The sequence below is a fragment of the Maniola hyperantus genome, chromosome 13 (assembly GCF_902806685.2).
Source record: "Maniola hyperantus chromosome 13, iAphHyp1.2, whole genome shotgun sequence".
In the NCBI taxonomy this organism is placed as follows: Eukaryota; Metazoa; Arthropoda; class Insecta; order Lepidoptera; family Nymphalidae; genus Maniola; species Maniola hyperantus.
This window is the reverse complement of record NC_048548.1, coordinates 14,018,292-14,042,071: the sequence shown is the minus strand read 5'-3', so window position 1 is coordinate 14,042,071 and position 23,780 is coordinate 14,018,292. Positions and strand designations below refer to the sequence as shown.

Below are 23,780 nucleotides of genomic sequence, written 5' to 3'. Positions count from 1 at the left end.
TGTAAGGACTATGTTTTGTTTTTCCGCAGAGATATGTACCCGTAGTACAAGATTAATTTATTATTATTTTGTAACTACAATTTTGGTACATGAAAAATAAAAATAAATAAATAAATAAAGATTTTACGTCTCACCAAACGAAACCAAATTCGAGAGTCGAAACTTCTGCGTTACAGTAAAATGGACCTAAACAACATAGCGGTTGTGCATGTTACCGATATTATTTGAAAGCGCGCGATAAAATCTACACAAAAGTTATATTATTTCTTTATACTTACGAAAATTTTTACCCTAAAATTACAGTTAACATTTCGAGAAACTCAGGAAATTAAGTCGAGTAAAGGCTCCAAGACCCAAGTAGGTACACAAAGGCCCAATGCGTTTGGCGATTCGTCGTTTGATGCTTATACTTATAGAAATATATAAAAGTAAACCAGCCGGCCAGCGTTGGTCGCACGTGGCATATTATAAGCCTACGGCTTACGCCACTGTCAGCCGATGTCAATGTACACTTTCGCCAAGCGGGTTGGGCCAATGTGTACGGGCTGTTAGATATAAGTAGCGGCACGGCACGGGCACGGGTCGGCACACTCGAGGCGAGCGGCAACCCGCGCCTGCGGCCGAATGCTCCGCACGCTAACCCGTGCCCGTGCTTGCAGGATGCATGCGGTCGGCCTGCACTCGGCGCTCGCGATCCGCCGCGAGCGCAAGCGCCGCGCCGAGCAGCAGCGAGCCCGCGAGCGCCGCTACTCCATCCAGTCCACCGAGTCCGGCGTCACCTCGCCGCACTGCTCGACCGGCAGCCTCGAGCACCGGCGCTACAAGAACCCACACGCTCCTGAGAATGAGGTCGTCTCCTCCGTCGGCATGCTCCACCTCGGAGTCGTATTCCTCGTCCTCGGCGTCTTCTTAGTCGCATCGGGCTGGTTGCCCGATGACGTCACGTCGTGGAGCACCATCGGCTCCTTCAGCTGGTTCAACGAGCTCGTCTGCTCTGGACTATTCGCATTGGGCGTCGGGATTTTCCTAATTGCGTTACACAAATACTTAACAAAAAGTGAGGAGGACGCTTTAGAGGATTATGTCCAACGCCAGCTCACCCGGTCCCGCTCAGGACATAGATTGGAAAGAGATGCAGAAACGGGTGGGATGAGGACGAAAGGCGCGCGCAGAGCACGCGCTAATGAACTGTTAGCTGAGCCTCCTGTCACTGAAACCTACAGGGAACCGTCTCCTGAAAGAACTCACGGGTTTGTTAACGCGCTTGCGTTAAACGGTGAAGCGCTGAGAGAAACTCCTCTCGAACAAATAGTGGAGGAAGAGATGTCGATAGCGTCGGAGAGTGAGAGGAGACTGGGCAAGTTCAACAAGGACACTTACTCCACTCCCTCCGTCGCACCTAGCCTGAGCCTGAGTCCCGGGTCGCCGTCTGACACCAAGGAGCTACTGTCCGATGGCCGCTACATGATCATGTCGAAGATATGAACGTCCTAGCTTGACAGCTCATTGATTCCGTACATCTTACTTCTCTATGGACTTGTCTTTGATTTTATCGGTGACCATGTTATTTCCCGTTGAAATACAGAATTATGTGTCGATGAAAAGTGGTATAACATAGTTCCTTAATCTACTGATATATTATCAATTCTGAAACGATCAGTTCAATTTGAAGTAAAGCTGAGTCCTATAGAGCTTACATTGACTTTGCTTAGACTATACTAAGAGTAAAAACGTGACAGATTTATGTCAGACGCATAAACTCGTTTTAACTTTATGATGTCAGAACAATATCAAACTACGCTCTTTAGATCTCAGCCTATCTCTACAGAGCTCTAGCCAATTGATTCTCTAATCCAACTTATCTCGACTCTCAACTAACTCTTATAATAAGTCTTCAGTATACTTATCCACTTATTATTTTTTGGATTACCCACTTTTTGGCTTGGAAAAAGAAAAATAATTTAATATTACTTTTTATCAAGAAATATATGACTTCTATTACTTGTCAAAAATTACGTTTGATACTCTCCGTTGAGAAGCAGATTATTCGGCATCAATGAAATGTCAAAACCAGGGGAGAGGATGCGTTAAAGAATTTGTCAAGACTAAAATATAATGGACACTTGTGTGATTTAATGTATCTTTGAACTAGGAAGCTTCTTTCATTGCCTAATGCTACAGTGAATTTTGCACAAGTTAAATGCTTGGCACACAAAACGCGCGAAGGAAACGTGTACAACACGGCTTTTAGAAGACTATAGGGTTTAGTGTAAGATTAAACATCTCACCAACGTTGATAGGGTTCGAGCGGCAAAGCACAATTACATCAGAGTAACATAAACCTAAAGGTCCTAGACTTAAACTCGAAAGTTTTACATCGCAAGGTACCCGCTTGGAGCTCTTGTTGTAGGTGTATGGACGAAGTTTAAGCTTAGAATGGTAGTTAAGATTAATTTTACTTTCAAACGCTTAAATGTTTCGATGTTGGAATTCTGATAATGTTGGTTGGTGAGATGTAAAATATTATACCAAGAGCGATCACGCACTCATCCGATCCGAATCCGTGAAAATACACATATAAAAAATATCTACGTCATAAATGTCAAAAGCTACCATATAAATAGTTCTATGACTACTTCGGAATGTATTTTCACGGACTCGGATCGGATGACTGCGTAAGCGGCCTAAGCCTACTTCATAAAGACGATCTCACTGGATAGCACAAATTTGTGCTGCGGTTTGACGTGATTCATACAGTTTCTTGTATTACAAATGACACGCTTACGCGCGCGTTCCATGTGACGTCTTGTCGTACAGTTTCCATCGTGTAATGTATGTGTTTAAGGCTTTAACATTTTTGAAGTTAAATTTCGATTTAAACGTTGCAACCGCCACAAAACAATAAATCTGCTTTTCGTGAGTTGCAAATTCTGATTGATGTAGGCTAATTTCTTAGCATAACTTAGGTTTTATTCTTTTCGTAAAGCACAAGAAAAAAGGTTACAACGCACAGGGGTAAAAGGAAATGGGAAGTAATTTTATTTTTCATGGGATTTAATTTTTTATTTGTATTTCATATTTCGTAGAAGGACCAAGTCAAGATAGTGTTTAGCCGTAAGTCTTGTTTAATGTGGTCGAATAGAAACTTCTTGTAGGTTACTTAAACGTGAGAGAACAAAGCGATGGTCGGTTTCTATTCGACCAAATCACTGCTTGGGCCAGGGTGTTGGCCCAATATGTAGCCAAAGGACATCGTTTGCACGTTTGCGTACTGAATGGTTAATGTACTACCTGATGCTCGCGACTTCGTCCGCGTGGATTTAGGTTTTTAAAAATCCCATTGGAACTCTTTGATTTTCCGGGATAAAAAGTAGCATATGTCACTCTCCAGGTCTTTATCTATACCCATGCAAAAAACACGTCAATTCGTTGCACCCTTGCGACGTGATTGAAGGACAAACCAACAAACAAACACACTTTCGCATTTATAATAAGGGTACTGATGCTCATTCCACTGATGACCAATATGGCAAATAGCCTGGTCAGAAAAATAAGATATAGTTCGTAAATAATAAAAAACAGAATAACGGGCTGAATTAAGAACCACCTCCTTTTTGGAAGTCGGTAAAAAAATTACTCCTCACGCGCCAATTTAATTCTATGGGTCAACTCTCATGTCAAAAGTAAGGTTCACCGTTGAAATAAGGACTAAAATCGTACTTTTCGCATGAACTTTGACAAACAGTAAAAATGGCGCGTGAGGAGTTAAATTTAACGCGTTATACCTCACCATATTGCAGAAAACCTGTGGAACTAATTTATACAAGACCACATACTTAGTGACCATAGACCATATACTAGTGGCGCCCCCAGGGCAAGTTCAGGACAGGGCAATCGGTAAATGGCTCTTTACACTTTGACCCAGAGTATTCGCCAAAACCTTGGGCCAACGTGGCTACGTCGTGAATGATTTAGAATCAAAACAAGGAACAAATTTATCGAGTGTTTAACTTTATTTTGTTGTTCTAAAACAACTGTTTGTATTTTGTATTACATTAATAGACAAAGAGCTGTCGGACGATTTGTTCGTCTCTAAATATATTTTTTTTATTTAGCTTACAAAAGTGACTACAATTACATGGATAGCCAGGTAGGTATACAAAAGTACTGGTTGCCAATTGAGTCATCTCGATTTGAACGTGGCATGGTTAAATTAATGAGTCTTGAAGAAGTTATTCATTTATTTTAATAATTCGTTACTGAGTCAGGCCATTAATCATTACTTAGAAGAGATACAAAAGAAAATAAAAACAAAAGATCACAAATTTACAATAATTCTTCTATCGATTTAGTAAAGTTCAAACAATGGTGGTATTGATATTACCAAATTAGCGCAAGTAAATGTGACAAATCCATTTAATCAAATAAAAATTCAGTAGGTAGCATACCTACTGGAATTTAGTAAAAATAAAAGCAATTTGAAAAATACCGATGATTAAAGAAATCTATATTAATAAATGGTCCTGATATGCGAAGCTGTTAAATTTAAAATAATTTGTCGTTCAAATGTATCAAGCTCTTTTGAATCCCAGTCTAGTCGTATTCGAAAGCGTTTTGTAAAAGTTAACTTGAGTGTAAAGTTCCTTTTTTATGTTATTCTACAAATTGTGCGTTTTGTGCATAACTGGATATGTAAGTTTAAGCTGTGGACGTCATAAATAGGTAGTGTGTGCTGTCACATAAATTGTACATTTATTTAAAATTAAGGGATACGGTTTGAACGGGTAGTGACTGAATGCATCTACTTTTTTTGATACTTTGTCAGGCACTAGGGCCAATATTTTAACAATTTACACATTCAAAATTGTATTTAAATTTAATTAAAAATAAAAGTATGTACAAGCACTTCGGACAAATCGGTCCCCGGCTCTCGGTCTATAAGCGTTTGTATTGTGTTGTTGGTATAAAATATCGATTACAATATAAACGTGCCCGATCCTCTGTATCTTATTAATGAATCGTGTTTATTGGCACGAGACTGATTGATTGTTGCTGTTACTGAAATCTTATTATACTCCTAAATCTTGGTATCATACTAATATATTGGTAATAATTTTCGTATTCGGTTTATTTTGATAATAATTATTACATTCGTAATCTTGGTAATATTAGTTTAGTAATCATTTCGCTATTAGCTTGATAGCTTGACATGATGACTAATGAAACTAGGCCTCGGGTGAGAGATTGAGATCTATGGAGCGCACTTTGACTTTGCTAAGACTTAAGTTTCAGTTAAAACGAGATAGATAGTTATACCAGCGGTATAACGCTGTCTCGTTTTAACAGTGTCTGAAGTCTGAGCAAAGTCAAAATGCGCTCTATAGATCTCAACCTAAGATTTAAAAAAAACTTGTCACTGTCAACTTTAACACGAAATCTAGTGAGCGAGTTTTCACGAAAAAAAATCGCTTGAGGGTCTGGCATTTTTATAAGCTATTTATAATATTGTATAGTACTATTATTTTAATTTAAAATAGGTGTGCCAAAATCCTTTTGTTTGTCGACCATACCGTTACTATTAAAGAAAAAGACTTTGAATTTATGTAACCTATTTGTACCTAATACATTTTTTGACCAATTGTCAGGAACAAAAACCATTCGTAAGGCTTAATTTAGTTGATAGATCTCAAAAATAGTTTCTTTACATATTTTTATTCAATGTATCATTTAGTTTACGGCTGTGAATAAAAAACTAACTTTAAGGGTATTTATTAAACTTTAGTTTTAGTTTATATCGCACAGTATTAAAACCTATTTCTTTAAGTTTTCGTAAAATACCACAACATTATTATTTTAATTTTTAAAATTATTTACATTTTTTAATTTTGTCCGTAATTAAAATAATTAAAAAACGGATGATGTGAATGAGAAAAGATCCTTGATAATAATTGTAATTACCTACATGGTGAATTATTGATATTACAAGGGCAGATTTTTTAATCGCCAAAAAATGTTTATGTATGGAATAAAGATATTCTGACAAATTTTTTATTTAAAATAGTCAAAATTTTTATTCGTTGGTTAAAGTTTGTTTGGTGATTAAAAAATCAGCACTCAATTAATAAAAAAAATGGTAACCACGAGCTTAGCTTTGCAAGGCTTCAAAATATTGTAATTTTTCTTTAATAATAAAATTACACGATTTATTTATATTGTTAAAATTGAATTGATTGTGAATATTATGGGAACATTGTGAAAAGGTGGCACTAATTAATCATTATTATTAGGACTTGCCAATATTAATATTATGTTACTGCAACAGGAATCTTCTTTTGCACTTGTGTCAAAAAAAACTATAAATACTTATTAGAAAATATACTGTTAGAAACATATTAGAAAATTAGGAATCGTTTCGAAACTTCGCACTACATTTTATGAATGATACTTGAAACTCCAACAGTTCCTTGATTTTCTAATATTTTCTTTTAGACATTTGTATAAGTATAATAATTGTCGCCTCTATGTCTAGTAAGTCCTTGCTTGTAAAATATATCGTGGGTATAGGATAAAATGTCGAAGAGTACTTCTTATGATAGTTAGTGTGGTGTCAAAATTTACGCCTACTTTTGTATTAGTAAATTTTTCAAAAATAATTTTCAAGTTGATAAACTTTTATACTTCTGGCCCTTAACACTAAGGCTGAGCTATATTTGACGTTGCTCAGACTTAAGTTTCAGTTTAAAAGAGACAGATTTATGCCAGCGATATAACGCTGTCTCGTTTTAACAGGGTTTTTAATCTGAGCAAAATCAAAGTGTGCTCCATAGATCTCAACCTAAGGCCTGGTATCCACCAAATAGATAGACAAAGATGTGTCTAGCAGATCAATCAAATTATTGAGAGTCGATATGGAAACATTACTATCATGTCATTTATCAATATTTTGATTGATCTGCGAAACTAATCTCCACTTTAGTGGATACCGGTCCTTATGTTGTGATTATCACATTACTACAACCACGTTATCCAAGAAAACTAGAACCTTAATCAATCAAATATACTAAGACTAACAATCAACTTTTTTCTGTGGCTTCGTCCACATGAATTTAGGTTTTTTAAATACCCCGTTGTAATTCCTTGAAATCTTATCTCAATGGGCGTTGGTGAAGGTCTAAATTGTAGAAAGAACCTCTATGTAAGATTTCAAGTTTCTAGTCCAGCAATATGAGCTGTACATGGTTATGTCAGTCTGTCAGTTGGGACCTTTTATATGTATTTTTACTATATTATTTGGAAGTAATACTAATACATAAATCTGGGACCGACTGTACACTTCTCATTTACCGCGCCTTTGATGTATTATAGTAACATAAATGAAAAACATAAATATAAAATGCACTTTCTGTAATAAAATTTAATAAATAATAGCGTGAAATAGTTGATGCACATATTAATTACGAAATTTCTCGTGCCTATACTTTTATATTTAGGTATTTTTGATAGTACATTTAAGAATTTAAACTCGTACTCGCCTGCATCACGTGTAAATATAATCACGCGTTTTTTCTATAATTGATCATATTTTTACAATATTGCTTCGAGAGCCGGTGGAAATTGTTGAAGAGGTGCTTCATTTTTATACATATTACTCTTTTTTACTTTTCAAATTACTACAATTCATTGTTCAAATTTCACATTAATATATAAAACTGGCTAATGGATTAATCCCGTGATAACTCTTTTATTTTCATCAATGGTACTTTTCGATCTTGTCCCCCTTCACCTTTTTATCTCCACACTGCAAAACATCGGATGAAGTTTTCATCTACACACACAAAACGTATTGCGTCATCATTCCTCATACGCATAGCTAAGGTTTTGGAATACTTTTCCGCGATCTGGGTTTCCTACCAACAACAAAGATCAGTTCAGCGGTTGAGCCGAGATTAGTTAACAATATAAATTATCAAGCACCTCTTACAAACTTTCCACCATCTCTCCGTCATATTATGAGAATGCCTTTATAATTCTAAAATAGTCATCTGTAGGTACTTTTGAAACCTAAACTAAAAAGAATGTCTCAATTTTTATTACGTAAAGTTAAACATAGGCTCTTATCCAAAAACTTAAAGCGCAGTTTAAATGGTAAAGAGAAGTTTTCCTAGCGCACTATCCAGCGATGTCAATACAAACATACTTTGTTTATTCGTTTGTATGGAGCGGGCAACGAAATATAAACTCTGAACGTCAGTTTAAATCGCGCTTAAAGTTTTTTTATAGGACCAATAAAATTGTTTTATCATCTAAAAGTCAGTGGAAAACTACTGCCATACGATTGTAATATTTTTTTATCACATTTAGTACAGATAAAAATAAAATTGGGCAGTTATAATTCTATTCAAAGCAATACTTAAATACAGGCATGCTTCGCTATTAGGTTGTAAGGACATTTCTAATCGCACACGATACATTTTAAACAGATTAAATGAAAAAGATAGACGGAACAATAAATGAAACTTATAGGAATTGTTTCAATGATTGACGGTTGAAAGAGAAAACTTTGTATAAAAAACAGACGATTTACATAATTTGTACTTGGCAGTAATTTGTCCTATCTGTAACTATCCAGGTTGTAGATTACGACATTTGGCTATTCACTTTAATTAACAGCTTAGATCCAACTCCAGTTATCAGTTTTTAAAAATATATTGAGACTTTTATGGTAGTTATCAATTTAAGAAACGAGACACTGCTGTGTTAATTTATCAACGCTTTGTCAAAACACAAAGTTGGCCATCCATACAAAACGGTAGACTATCATCAACGCCACTTTGGTTAATTCTTTTGTACTGTACGGGAGCGGTGTGCAGGCTCGACCGTACCAAAGGGGAGATCTCCCACCGAGCGGTTGGTTGTGCTCGGTAGCGCCAGCTGGGCCGACGGTTATGTCTTGAAACTTCTATATATAGTCCAGATTGCAGAAAACTCTGTTATTGCGAGTACTGTCGGCGGTACATTTGTTCGGGACTATGTCATCGATTGAACAGCGCCATCTAGTTTCTATTGTGGCAACCGCCACATCACTCCCCTCCGAGACGAACGCGTAGTGTGAAGCAGTGAAGAGAGGTGGCGTTGTAGCGTGAAGGCGTGTGAAGGAAGGGCAATGGCTGCTAACCAACCAGAGAAGCGGTAGACCAGGACGCTTGTAGCTGGTGATGGAGTGCAGGGCCATTGTGCCCCGAAGCTGTGGCTACATCCGTCTTACAGGCCTCGATGTGCTTGCTGTTGCTGCTTGTAGACTTGGAGTTTGGAGGAGACGTCGGCTTGCGGTGTGTGATCCAAAGGTGTTGCGGTGTATGCGATCACCCTTGATCACGTTGAGTGCGCAGTGCGGAGTGCGGCGGTGTGCGGTTGATCTTCGATGACGTCGGCTGTTCTAGTGTGCGATCACTCTTGTATCAACGTCGGCTGTTGTAGTGTGCGACCACTCTTGATCACGTCGGGGTCACCAATGTACGGGAGCGGTGTGCAGGCTCGACCGTACCAAAGGGGAGATCTCCCACCGAGCGGTTGGTTGTGCTCGGTAGCGCCAGCTGGGCCGACGGTTATGTCTTGAAACTTCTATATATAGTCCAGATTGCAGAAAACTCTGTTATTGCGAGTACTGTCGGCGGTACATTTGTTCGGGACTATGTCATCGATTGAACAGCGCCATCTAGTTTCTATTGTGGCAACCGCCACAGTACACAACTCTGAACAAAACTAAACTGACAGATCTAACCTAGTGCTATACTTTTCCGCAAAAGGCATTATGAAAGGAATAGCAATACGTTTAGACGTCATTTAATTTTAGTTTACAGATTGTATACAACAGAATTAACCACAGTCACGTTTTTTTGCAATACAAAGATATGACATGACATGCACACAACTGGCTTCTCTTTGATGAAAATCGTTCATGAAGCCTCCGTCTATCTTTTTCACTTAGTCTGTGACATTTAGCACAAAAAATGAATTTATATATCGTACTATTATATGAATAATATAAACAAGTTATAGTGATTTTTTTAATGTTGTGTTTTTAATTAACAGTTTTGGTGTCGTGTCGCTCAAAGGTGTTAGTTGTGAATTTTTTATGCAATTTCGATGTCGTGAAGAGTTTTTATAAACGCTTTTGCGCCTTTTTAAACAATTCTATGCGTGTCGTGCGCACTACTTTGATATATTTGACGGTATTCGCTGTATTGTGTGGATTTCGCCCTTACAAACATACGGGCTGTTCTTATAACTTGAAGACTTTTCCGTAAACGATAATTTTGAAGGTCATCGGCCACTTTCGACCAGCTCAAATTTATTTATGATTTATCGAGAGTAATTTTGCTCCATTAAAATAAAATTTGAAGTCACCAAAATAAGAATAATAAAGCTAAAATAAATTGAATAGACGCGTGATAGCAAAAAAGATTAATACAGTATAGCCTATAGAACAGTGAATTCAAAAACATGAAATTTTTGCATGGGGCACGTTTAAGTTGGGCGAAATCTACACAAATCAGCAAAAAGTTTAAAAGCTTTTTTATGCCGAAGCAACAACATGCAATAATATGGCATGCTACAGATAGAAATATTAGTTTTGCTGTCTTAAGCAGCATACAGCAGCAGAGTTGGAACATTACGGTACGACAGCCTGTTGACGATTCTTGCTACGTTTCAAATTATAGTACCGTGCAGCCCTGTGGCATGCCGCAGTGTCGCACTATGTTGCTCTGTCATAAACGAAGCTTAAGACATTCCATAATTGTATTTCTATGTGATGATTGAATTGACTAATGTCTGTTCTACCAAAACGGGTATTTTTGGTTAGATAAGTAGATAATTAAAAATCAGCGTTTAAACTATCGTGAGTGATTTCCATTATAAATGTAGAAGAAACCAACTAAATTCGTGAGTAAAGCTGGTTTCTTCTACAATTAAAAATCATTTTTTATTTACCAATAACCTCGATATAAACATCACATACAGTGGATTATACTGTACTTGTATTATTAATTATTAATAATCATTCTGACACTTATTATTCCAATTAATTTAGTAATTATGGTTAGTATAATTTTTCGTTTTTTAATCTTTAATTAATAACAATTACTACCGCATTTTATACGGTTTACTTGAATAATATAAGCGATAAATTTACCTAGATAAAAAGTCGAACTAGATTTTATATTTAAAGTAAGAACGCAGACCTGAAACAGTGGAAGCGCAGCAACTTTTGTCAAAATTATAGAAACTCAGTTTTATTCGCTTTATTATACGGTTGAAAATTATTTACTGCAAACAAAATGAAATAAGGGAAAGCTGAAAGTTTCTCTGCGTTCCATATTGTCCCCAACAGTGCCCAACACAGGGAGGAACGATCAGCGACTATGAAGTTTGGATCATGGGGGCTTACACTTTTAAACTTTAAAGGCGTCTGGCAGGGGATTGTGTGGCCATACATGACGTTATTTCTAATACTACTCCGAAGAATAATATAAAAAATTGACTTTACACATGGACGTAAGATTTTTTATACCTTTATTACCTCTTATCTCCCAAAGTCACCATGGTCCAAACTTCATAGTGGCTGATCGTTTCTCCCTGTGTTGGGGACTATACGCAGAGAAACTTTCAGATTTTATAAAATAACGAAGGTCTGGCACGCGCTGGCTCTCTCTATAAAACAAAGTGATTCGTAGCCTCATCCGTTTTTGTTTTTATTATACCAATTTCAGCGGTTTGTAAAAAATAATAAAGCTGGGCTCTACAGGAATTACGCGTAGGTAATTACTGTTTAATTAAACACATTATTTTAATATTATACATAATTAAGTTCACAAAAAAGAAAATTTAATTATTTCTCAAAAATAATTATATTTTGAGAAAAAATTAAACCACCATTTTTGCTCACAGTCTGCGTATTCGAAAACAAAAAACTTTATAAAAGGTATTTTAAAAATAAGATCTAGTTCGAAAATAGATAGAATTAAATTAAAAAATATTTTATAAACCTTACTAAATTAACAAAACAATAGCACTTACTGGTGCCTTGGCCTTTGGAATATCTTTTTCTCTTTCTCTATTCATATAATTTATCCATTCTCATACTTAAAATATTTATTTCGCTTTGTTAAAGTAAAGTGTGGCAAAAATCTCTGCCACACTTTCATTGTGTTATGTTACTTAAGGCTCTGTGGCATGCTGCAATGTTGCTCTGGCGTAAATGAAGCTTTAGTGAGATGAAAATTAAATCTATTAAACTAGTGACTTCGTCTTATCTTCGATTTAGATCTTTCACATATTCCGTTCGATTTAAAAGAAAAGAATATAATAACATAATATTTTGGTAGATTCCGTTTTCATATCACTAGACGTTTCCAAAATCTTACATTGACCACTTCTTAAACTGTGTTGCAAGATCAATTTAATCACTCTTTCTACTCTTTTACCTACCTTCCTTTCTAAAGTCTCAAGGCCCTCGAATAAACCTCATTATTATTTATTACATTAAAATTATTCTTAATAATTGTTACTATAAAATTATTATAATTTTTAAAATAAAATAGTGTAATGTAAATTATTTCTGTAAAATAACATGACTTTTTATAATATTGCAATATTTTTACGCACGTTTGGGAGAAAATGTTTCACAGATAGGTACTTTTAATATTTAATATCGGATTAATATTGTAAAACTTAATAATATGAATAAAGGTTTACTAAAAGCTTATTATAAATATTTAACTTATCGAAAGATCCTAAAGTTTTCCTAACTATTATTAATCTTAATAATAGCAAATAATAATTTCAAATATCATATTTTTCGACGTTTGGCATTTTCTCTAAAACGTGATATTTTGACTTACACCATTCCACGTTAGGCGAATATTTTATTTCACAGAATTTATCACACTTTATTATTATCATAATAAATTAATAATAATTACAGATTATACTCTTTTATTGACCCTTAATTACCACTAAAAGTAAATTATGAAGACTGAACAAATAAAGACGTGAAATTTTCACGGTGGAAATGGTTGTGGACTGACCCGCCCCAGCTTCGAGTGAAATATTTGAAAATCAGTGAGGAGGTGAAATTCCCAAAAATTCTGAAACATGTACTTATTACTCTTTTATTTTTGCTGAAAGTCCAAATACCAAATTTCACAAACATAACTTGAAAAATGAAGGGAAATACAAACTTTCCTTTTCTATGTAACCCTTTGGGGATGGAACTTCTATTTCTTCATTTTTATTTAAAAGCCCAAATAAGAATTTTCATAGATCTAGCTTGAAAAATGACGGACTTTGGTACAAACTTCCATCCCCTTATTTAACTCCCTCAATTGCATTTTTAAAAATCCTTTCTTAGTGAGCACCTACGTCATAAAAGGCGGTTAAGTTTGTGCGTTGATAGTCTGTCTGTTACGGAAAACGAACCTACGGGGTTTTAGGATTCTATGAAAATTATCTGTTTAGAGATAAGATTTCCAACTATGTAACTTCAATTTCGGTACATGAAAAATATAAATAAATAAATAAAATTAAATTAAGCAGTTGGCACATTTCCGTAGCGTAGCTACGTAGCGTAGCACCTCTGGTGAAAAGGCAAACTTACGAGTACATTAACGCTGATTACCCAACAAAGAATCATATTACCGTTATAACTCATATATCGCGTAGTTTTCTACGTAGGAGAACAATAGGTACGAGTGTGAACCTACGCTTTACACGGAAAACTAGTCTTTCTAAAAATAGGTAATGCTGCAGTTTTGCATTGAAAACTTTCGTTTTTGCATTAGCGGGGACTGCACGCTTAGCACGAGATTTTATGTCTTGCCAACGTCGATAGTATTGAAGTATCGAAACACTTCCGCGTTATAGTAAATTGAATCTTAACTGCCTTGTTTAAAAGCTCAACTTTGTCTACACATCTACAACCGGCGCTCCAAGCGGAAACGTTGCGAGATTAAAATTAGTGGCATTGAATTTTTGACTTCAATTGAAGATTCTTTAGGTCCATTTTACTTTGACGTTATTGTGTTTGGATCTCGAATTCTAGCAACGTTGGTGAGACGTTAAATCTTATACTAAGCGTACAGTGTGTTAGCAACGACTCGTGTGATCTAAACAGTAGGTATATACTATATAACTAGCAAGTATGAGGCACTAATTCTGGGAACTAGGTCTCAATAGCAATCGCTAAGGTTTCAGTTTTGTACGGAATACGGGGTGACTCAATTATTGTAGAAATTGCAGTTATTGGTAGAAGTTCAACGTCAGTGGTTCTGTAGGTAGTTATTTTTAGTAAAGGTCTAAGGTTACATGACAGACTGTTAAAGTGGCGCGGTGGTGAGCGCTGTGGTCTTAATAGTGGGAGGTCCCGGGTTCGATTCCTGGCAGGGGTTTGGAATTTTATAATTTCTAAATTTCTGGTCTGGTCTGGTGGGAGGCTTCGGCCGTGGCTAGTTACCACCCTACCGGCAAAGCCGTGCCGCCAAGCGATTTAGCGTTCCGGTACGATGCCGTGTAGAAACCAAAGGGGTATGGGTTTAATAAAAACTGCCATACCCCTTCCAGGTTAGCCCGCTATGATCTTAGACTGCATCATCACTTACCACCAGGTGAGATTGTAGTCAAGGGCTAACTTGTATCTGAATAAAAAAATAAAAAAAAGTAACGTTACTGTTAAACTTTGACTGAAGACTGCCCAAAACTGGTCGGTCTCCTTTTGGACAAAAGTTCCTTTCGAGAGCGAAGTAGCAGACGGTCGCTAGTAATCTTACTTTGAAAATTGAAAACCCTAATTATTAGTTCATAACCACAATTTTTTTTTTGTGTGATGTAACCACAAATTTACGGTTTTCAGATTTTTTCCCAAATGTCTGCTATAAGACCTACCTACATGGCAAATTTCATGATTCTAGGTCAACGGGAAGTACCCTGTAGGTTTCTTGACAGACCGACAGACAGACAGACAGACAACACAGTGATCCTATAAGGGTACCGTTTTTCCATTTGAGGTACGGAACCCTAAAAACTATTATGCTTTTAAGATTATTATACCCATAAAAAGGGTTATCTTTTTAATACATAATATTATGTTAATAAATATCCATCTATACTTCCATACTTAATATTTTAAATGCGAAAGTGTGTCTGTCTGTCTGTCTGTCTGTCTGCTAGCTTTTCACGGCCCATCCGTTCAACCGATTTCGACGAAACAGTGCTAACTTGCATCCTGACATAGGCTACTTTTTATTCCGGAAAATTAAAGAGTTCTCACGGGATTTTTGAAATCTAAATCCACGCGGACGAAGTCACGGGCATCATCTATTACGTAATATTAATTCAAAGAGTGCATCGTAATTTTTCATATCGCGGCAGTAAAATGTCGCCGACTGCCATTTTCCGAAAGCCTCCATAAACATCGTGACCCAGTTGATTCGACTGCAGGCTGAGTCAACTCGTACGGGGACTTCAAATAACCAAACCCTTAGATAGTTAGGTAGGTACAACTGATGCAGATGTGGCACAACTTTCAAAGAATAAACATTTTTTTCTTCCTTATTTTTTACTAGATGATGCCCGCGACTTCGTCCGCGTGGATTTACGTTTTCAAAATCCCGTGGGAACTCTTTGATTTTCCGGGATAAAAAGTAGCCTATGCATTAATCCAGGGTATAATCTATCTTCATTTCAAATTTCAGCCAAATCCATCCAGTAGTTTTTGCGTGATTGAGTAACAAACATCCAAACATCCACACTTTCTCATTTATAACACGAACTTAAGTATTAAATATTAGGATTCACTATAGGCAGATGATTGATCGCGATCACGCCTGATGGGAAGTGATGATGTGGCCTAAGATGGGACGCGTTTGCCTAGAAGGTGCCTTCTCTCTTGTTTAAAAGATACCCGGATTATAATTGGCAGGAAACACTGAACCACAAATTTACGGTTTTCGGATTTATTCCTTTCCTTGTTCTATAAGAACTACCTATGTACCAAATTACATGATTTCAGGTCAACTGGAAGTACCCTACAGGTTTTCTTGACAGACACAACGGACAGACAGACAGACAACGAAGTGATCCTATATGGGTTTCGATTTTCCTTTTGAGGTACGGAACCGTAAAAACTAGGTTAGATAGAAAAAAAAAATTTTTTATTTCGACCAACAAGGATCATATTGGTGTTAGTAATTACACGAAACTTAAACCTATTTGTTAGTAAAAAATCTATAACTATTTAAATTAGGAAATAGAAAGATTTTTATTCAAATAAACTTTTTTAAAAAACTTGTTCCAGATATGCTACAATCTTTATTACAGCCAAGAGATAATCAAAGACGTAAGTACCTAATACCATTCCCTCGTAGTTTTTCCGTGTGACATAGTTTTCTGTGATAAAAAGTGGATACATATACCAGAACGCTAGCAAAAATTTAGCATTATTTTTATACTATCTAAACACAATCCAATACCAATAACCATTTACCTCATTTTGTAGTTTTAGTAATTTAGCATTTTATAGCGTTCAAAACTGGGGTCAACCACGTACGACGTGGCATTGACTCCTAATGACCTACTTACGCAACGTTCGTTGACTTCTAGCGTCAGTCAGGTGTTTTATTTGCAATATATCATGAACATTTACAAAACATAACATCCTATTTTTTAAAAAAAAATGCGTTTTTTTTGTGGTATCGTATCAGTTATCATCAGTACTATCAGCTGTCTTTGTTTTTGCTAGCGTTCTGGTTACATCCTGTATAGTTTATGTCTCTCCAGGTAACATTTTAAGGTATAGACAGGTAAGTAAGCCTAATTTCATTAAAATCGGTTAAGTAAGTATGTACCTACCCAAAAAAAACTTCCGAAATATAAAAAGCAAGTATACACTGTTATGAGAATGATCGAATAGTTTTAAATCAACTAAGAATATGTTTTTTTTTACGATACGAATTAATAATAAGGGCCTGAGCAGACGAGGGACTTTTGTCCGCGGAGGACAGAAATCCCCGAAGCGTAAATAAAACCCAGCAAAAACAATTCAAAAGTAGCTTGAAATAGTTCGTGTAAAATACACACTGTCTGTCTGTCGCCGTTCATATAAGAAATTTTGTGTGTCTTGATGTCCACCTGAGAACTTGCCACAAACTCAACACACACGGTGGGTGATCATTTGTTCGCCGGAAGTGAACAGATTCACAAGCGCTCTATGCGGACTAAAATCCGTCGTATGCGTTGACGCACCTTGGTACGTTACATCTAAATTTTTTTTGAGCAAACGGTATGGAGTAGGTTCTTTTAGTTCCTTGTGTGCAATACTTGATGCAGTTGTAAGCTTAATAATCTATTTTGACAGCCATAAAAGTACGCCGAGGGCTGTCCCTCGTCTAAGCAGGCCTTAACTGTGTCCAGGGATTGGCATAATCTACTTATACGCATGCGGAATGGTTGAAAGGTAGGTAGGGTAGGTAGGTAAAGTAATTTAAGTAACAATGATATTCGTAGTAGTATGTAAGTAGTATTGGCTGAAACAAAAATAACACGCGATGGCAACGTATCTAACACGACGATAGAATTCGTAATAAGCTATGAACTACGAGGCGTAGATGGGAGTCATACCACTGCATTTGAATGCCATCAGCGTCACAGTTTGCAGTTTAGCGTGCTTCATATAGTTCTTTGTACTACAAATCTTACATGCTTATGTCCGCTCTTCACTCACGTACGAATTGTGGCGCCAAAGCCCATGAACGGCACAAAGCAACAGTGATTGTTTGTTTTTTTTACTTTATTTCAACCGAATAATAATTGTACATTTTTCCGCTTCACATCCTGAAACTCTCTTGAGTTAATGTGGATGTTGCACACTCCTCTTATAGATTTTGCGGCGTTCATGGAGTGTTCACAAGCGTTCGCGCGCAAGTAAACAGCGGGCATTGCAATCGTGTTCGGTATGCCATCCTGTCATGAAATTGCCGTCGCGCCATGCTGGTGTCGTGCTGAATGTTTCAGGCTTTACTCAGCGGTCATATACCGTTTTGATATTGACAACTTCCAGCGAAAATGATCGGTGCGATGCCAGCAGTAGCGGTGCGACATGAGCGGCGGCGCGCCGAGAAGCGCAGCGCCGGGCGCCGGCCCTCGCAGCTGCCGCTGCAGCTGGGGCGGCTGGAGGACGCCACGCCCTCGCCCGAGCACCGGCTGAGGAACGAGCTCTATGTCTGCGGGAAGGTGAGTTATACCACCGAGTCAGGTTAATGATCGGTGCGATGCCAGCAGCAGCGGTGCGGCATGAGCAGCGACGCGCCGCGCCGGGCGCCGGCCCTCTCAGCTGCCGCTGCTGTTGGACCGGCTGAAGGACGTCAAGCCCTCGCTCGAGCACCACCTGAGGAACGAGCTCTATGTGGTCAGTATGGCTGTAGCGGCGGAATCCTTAGAGATTGCGCAGTCGAGGGACTCTTGTCACATTTGTTCACCGGAAGTAAACAAACTCTCGAGCACTTAGCGTGGACTAAAATCCGCTGTGTGTGTGTTAATGCATCTTATAATGTTAGTTCTATTTTTTTCAAGAACCCTTCGTACTTTTATGCAGTCCGGTATGTCGATGTCCGCGGCTATAGAGTACTTTTCCCTCATGTGCGTTATTTCGATGCAGTTGAAAGCGGTTTTTGGACGGACAAAAGTACCCCATGACTGTCCCTCGTCTATGCAAGCCTTTAGGTTGACTCTTGAGTCTTGGGTACCTAGATTACCATTATGCTTTTAACTATTCTGTCATCAAATGGCTCCACAATTCAATTTCGTAATTTTCGTGCAAACTATTCCTTATGGACTTAAAATATTATGTTATGTCACGTAGTAGTTTCACGAACATTAAACGGCCAAGCCATGCTTTTTGTAGAGTCAGGGTTTATAAATAGAGTTTTTTTGTCATAAATGTGGTACAGTCAAGATTACTTAAGAGCTATTTATTTACTTTTAGAACTATATACTACTGGACAGAGCCCATGGGCAGCAAAAATCGAAGCTCAGCTAGGGGCTTGGCCAGTGGCGTGCAGATCATAGAGGCATAAATGCACTGCTTACCCCAGTTGTAATAGCTCAATGCATATTTTTCATTATGACCTGCATGTAAACAGGTTCCTACCAAACTAATGCCTACCCTGGCTTCAAACACTGTGCACGCCACTGGGCTTGGTTAGAGATCTCATAACTTTTTGACAGTGAAAGCATTATGAACTTGTGAGTCTTGACAACCAAAACATGAAATGTTTTTTGTGGGATAATCTCTTTCTAGAAAGCTAATAAGTTATCACCTAGGATCCATAACACTGGCTGTTATCATTTGTCGTTTCACATGACCTTTGACACCGAACGAAGCTAATATTTCATGCAAATTACACTTAGGTACGGACTGTTTTTGTATGTAACCTTTGCCCACTGACCTTTTCGAACTTCAAAGAATGTTCACTTCCACTACGTAGCCAATCTACATTGCATTACATAATTTAAATTCTTACTCTCATAAATAAAATTATTAACCTATACTACAATTCAGAATTATGGATCTAACGTGGATCCAACTATTTAAAATAGTTAGTCAAAGTCAGATATTCAAAATAGGTACCATTGTACACTTCTTGATTGTCGGTTAGTAATGATCAATCACGTAAACTTAGAACTAAAGCTACGAGGGTTCCTAACGCTCCCAGGTCTGAGAAGAAAGAGCCCACAACCAACTCAAAAAGTTAAACAATAAATAAAATATGTTCTACTCCTAACTAACTTTTAAGCGAACGGATCTGGGAACCCAGCGCAATATTATCCCAAGAAAACTAACTTCCCTATTTAAGGTGGAAGACATGGATGGTCATGGTCAAAATAATGAGTTTGACGTGAGCTACTCACAAATTAGTCATTATTTTGACTAATTTCTTAAACTGGACACTTTCACGTAAAGATTTTTATATAAACCTGTGAATGTGATATTGCTAGGGGCGTTTGAATGCCATAAGACTACTTTGTCGTATTAGCTTACAAATTGTGAAAAACCAAATTAAATTTGAATTTCGCGGGTAGACCCGTGTCTTGGGCCTTAAAGGGTCGTAGTTATGAGGAATACGACGCGGCCAGATACCAGTAGGGCGATTGTCTAAAACCTGCATCAATCATTATTACAATCTCAATTGTTCTGATTGGCTGAATTTGTCCGATTCTTATTGCAACAATGCATTGTGGCCAATAGTGAGCGAGCATTAACCAATCAGAGATGATTGCGATCGTGACATTGTAGCTGTCAAACAACCGCGGCAGGGCCACTGGAGTTCATATATTGAAAGAAGTATTTGTTTTTCAGGTTGCAGCACTGCATGCGATTGTGGGCTCTCTGCTACTGGGAATAGTGGTGCTAGTGGTGGGGCTGGTGCAGCTGTCGCCGGGCGCGGAGGCGGCTCAGCATCGCTACTATCTGATGGGCGCTGGAGCCGCGCTTGTGGGGACGGGTGTACTTGGAGCTGTGCTGAGGTGAGGCATACCTAGTAGACAGTAGTCCTGTACCAAGAAGAACCAGTAAGAAACTCAGCGCTTGCTCTTTTCAGGTGAAATTCCTAATTTCCCCTCCCGGGAATCGAACACGGGACCTCCCATTACTAAGAACACAGTGCTCACCACTGCGCCAGAGAGGGAGGGAGTTGTTTATGTACTCACGACGCATCGTAAACATTTTATTTAGGACTACCGCGCATAATCCTCGTCTGAATGAATAATAGAGCAAATCCTGTTTATACCCCCTAATCATATTACCCACTGCCGTGCTAGAAATAAGCTGCTTAGTCGCAAATAAAAACATACGCTGTACTTTATTCTGCGATAAGACATTCCTACTTTGTAGTTGCTAGAAAACAACGCATCAGTACACATCGCCCATAGGCTATACTTCTACTAGCTGATGTCCGCGACTTCGTTTTAAAAATCCCATGGGAACTCTTAGATTTTCCGGGATGAAAAGTAGCCTATGTCACTCTCCACTCTCTCCAGGTCTTTAACTATACGGTATACCCACGGATTAGAGAAATCACTCATCTGTGGGTATACCCATGCAAAAAATCACATCGATTCGTTGCTCCGTTGCGACGTGATTAAAAGACAAACCAATGAACCAGTAAACAAACAAGCCAACAAACAAACACATTTTCGCATTTATAATATGAGTAGTGATGCGAAGTGTGTTTGTTGGTTTATTGGTCTGTCCTTCAATAATGTCGCAACAGAGCAACGGATAGACGTGATTTTTTTGCATGGGAATACTCAAAGACCTGGAGAGTAACATAGGCTATCTTCTATCCCGGAAAATCAAAGAGTTTCCGCGGGATTTTTAAAAACCACGCGTACGAAGTCAAGTCTGCTATCGCCGCGCGCCGTACATTTAATGGAAACTTTCTTGACTGTTCTTTGTAGTTACCGACTCATTGCTACACCGGGCGTCTCATTCCGCTAACAGCCAGCTTATCTTTTAATTTAGCTAAGTAACGATAGCCGGGATCGATGCAAAGTGGACCACTGGGACGTCCACAGCACTCAACTTACTACAAGAAGCTATACCGTCTAGTAGAATTTCCGCTACTTAGCTTAATGAGAGCGAGAGTGCAATTTTATGTTTGAGTAACATAACTAAATGATGCTACAAATATCAAAGTAGACTCACTCTAGTAGTAACTAGAGTGAGTGAACTCTTGGATTGATCCTGAAACGACGATATGTAAAATATTAGGCTACGATATGTAAACTACTGGACGGATCATTCTGAAAGTTGGCATGCAGATAGCTATTATGACGTAGGCATCCGCTAAGAAAGGATTTTTGAAAATTCAACCGCTAAAGGGGTGAAATAGGGGTTTGAATAAGCTAGTCCACTTATAAAGAAACTTACGCTGAAGAAATCGAATATCTATAAGAAAACCAAGATGTTGAAACTCGAAAGTTTATAAAGGAGCCAAATCAGATCAGTCTATACTAAGTAGGTATTTGACGCGACTATAAATTCAACCCTCGTCAGTGCCGACATGAGCTAAAAATAAAAGTAGGGCTAAAATCTTTGCAGATGCAGAAGTAGGTAATCTGTTCCTACTTAGCGGATTAAGTTCTCAGACTTTCAGATGCTTTCAGCCATATTTCAGCTAATTGTAAAATCTGAAAATTTCTGAAAAATCTGGTAATTTTGTTATGCAAAATTTATAGCCTGTTTATTAAAAGATGAGTTTATTAAATTCTCTTTTTCAATATAGTTATTATATTATGTCGTTGTGGCCACAAATTGTGCCAATACCAGAAAGCTCGTAATGCTCGTAAACTGCTTTTTCTACAACCGCACCGCACGCCACCGCAAACAATTCCACCCTCACCACCTGGGTGTCTGGTGCACTTCGACCACCCGTTGTGCCAGATTCTTTTTTCCACGCACATGCAAACTGTGGAATCAACTCCCTTCGGCGCTGTTCCCATCAGATTACAACATGGGGTTATTCAAGGGGCGGACCAACAAATTCCTGAAAGGCCGGCAACGCATTGGTGGTTCCTCTGGTACTATACAAATCTGTTCATGGGCGGTGGTAATCACTAAACATCAGGTGACTCACCAGCTCGTTTGCTCGCCATTTTTATTTTATTTTTAAATGTGATTGTCACGAGTAGTAAGACTCAATTATCACGAGTAGGTAAGTAGGTAAGACTCGATAGATCGCCTCGCCCGAAAAATTATTGGTGATCAATCACTATTCACTCTCGGGCGAAATTGCTCACTCTACAACATCGTCGCAATGTCGCCGCCTATCGGTCTTCTATCGGCTATATTTTGGAGAGTGCTCAGGAACTTCACAACCTTGTTCCTCCTTCACCGTTCTACCACAGAACAGCGAGAAATTGTGAGCGTTGACATCCAATCTACTCCCATGAAACGTTAACAATCAAAGTTTCTGATACGAACCGCTTAGGTTTTGGAATATGGATGCCCTTCCGGCGTCCATGTTTGTTGCCACGTGTAACTTAAATACCTTCAAGGCAAGAGTGAATAAGCATATTCTAGTGAACTACTACTTAGGCCTCAAGATTGCTTTCAAGCATTAAGAAGGTCGTTTTCATGCTTATATTTCATGCAAAATTGTCTTCAAGCCCAAGCCTATGCTGCAATAAAAAAAGAGTTCAATGCTACCCGTGCTTTAAAGCAGAAAATTGGCAGCTAGTTTGAGCCTATATATCGAGAACTTAAGGTTTAAGTTCCAACAATTTGTGTTATTATTTCGTTGAATCCTGAATGAAGCATTTCTAAGAAAATAATAACGTTCCACTAGGAAGCTGTGAGGATACCCAGGTTGTGATGTGTGACAGGATTCTCTAATAACTTTTTTTTTTCAATTATATTCCAGGTGTCTCTGCTTACACTGGTACAACATTAAGTTCCAAGAGGAATATGACGAGCGGGTGCGTGCCACGCAGAAGAACTGCGTCAGCGTGGTGGAGAGCCATCACGACCACCGCCAGAACAGGCCCAAGCTGAAACCACAGGTGAATACATCAGCAAGCGTCATCATCAATCTATCTAGGCAACCCACTGTAATACAGTGTTTACTAGTGCAGGGGTTGCCCATTCATACGTCTACTAGACCTAGGTCTACTTAATTATTACTTGTTTTTTATCTGTATTTTATATGTAATAATATGTAATAGATAAA

The 23,780-nt window shown here is 37.9% G+C and overlaps 2 protein-coding genes across 2 annotated transcripts in view; both read left to right on the top strand.

Annotated features, from left to right (window-relative positions):
* Nucleotides 1–23,780, top strand: part of LOC117987684 (uncharacterized) — an 80,583-nt gene that overhangs the window by 48,130 nt on the left and 8,673 nt on the right. The window contains exons 2-5 of the mRNA XM_034974714.2: nucleotides 16,352–16,393; nucleotides 18,113–18,285; nucleotides 20,411–20,577; nucleotides 23,475–23,613. Of these exons, the coding sequence (XP_034830605.1) occupies nucleotides 16,354–16,393; nucleotides 18,113–18,285; nucleotides 20,411–20,577; nucleotides 23,475–23,613 (519 nt within the window). The 5' untranslated portion in view covers nucleotides 16,352–16,353. The remainder of the gene's footprint in view (nucleotides 1–16,351; nucleotides 16,394–18,112; nucleotides 18,286–20,410; nucleotides 20,578–23,474; nucleotides 23,614–23,780) is intronic.
* Nucleotides 661–12,984, top strand: LOC117987682 (uncharacterized). The gene is given in 3 exon segments (XM_034974712.2): nucleotides 661–747; nucleotides 749–787; nucleotides 790–12,984. Coding segments are annotated over 3 exon segments (822 nt in total). The 3' UTR covers nucleotides 1,486–12,984.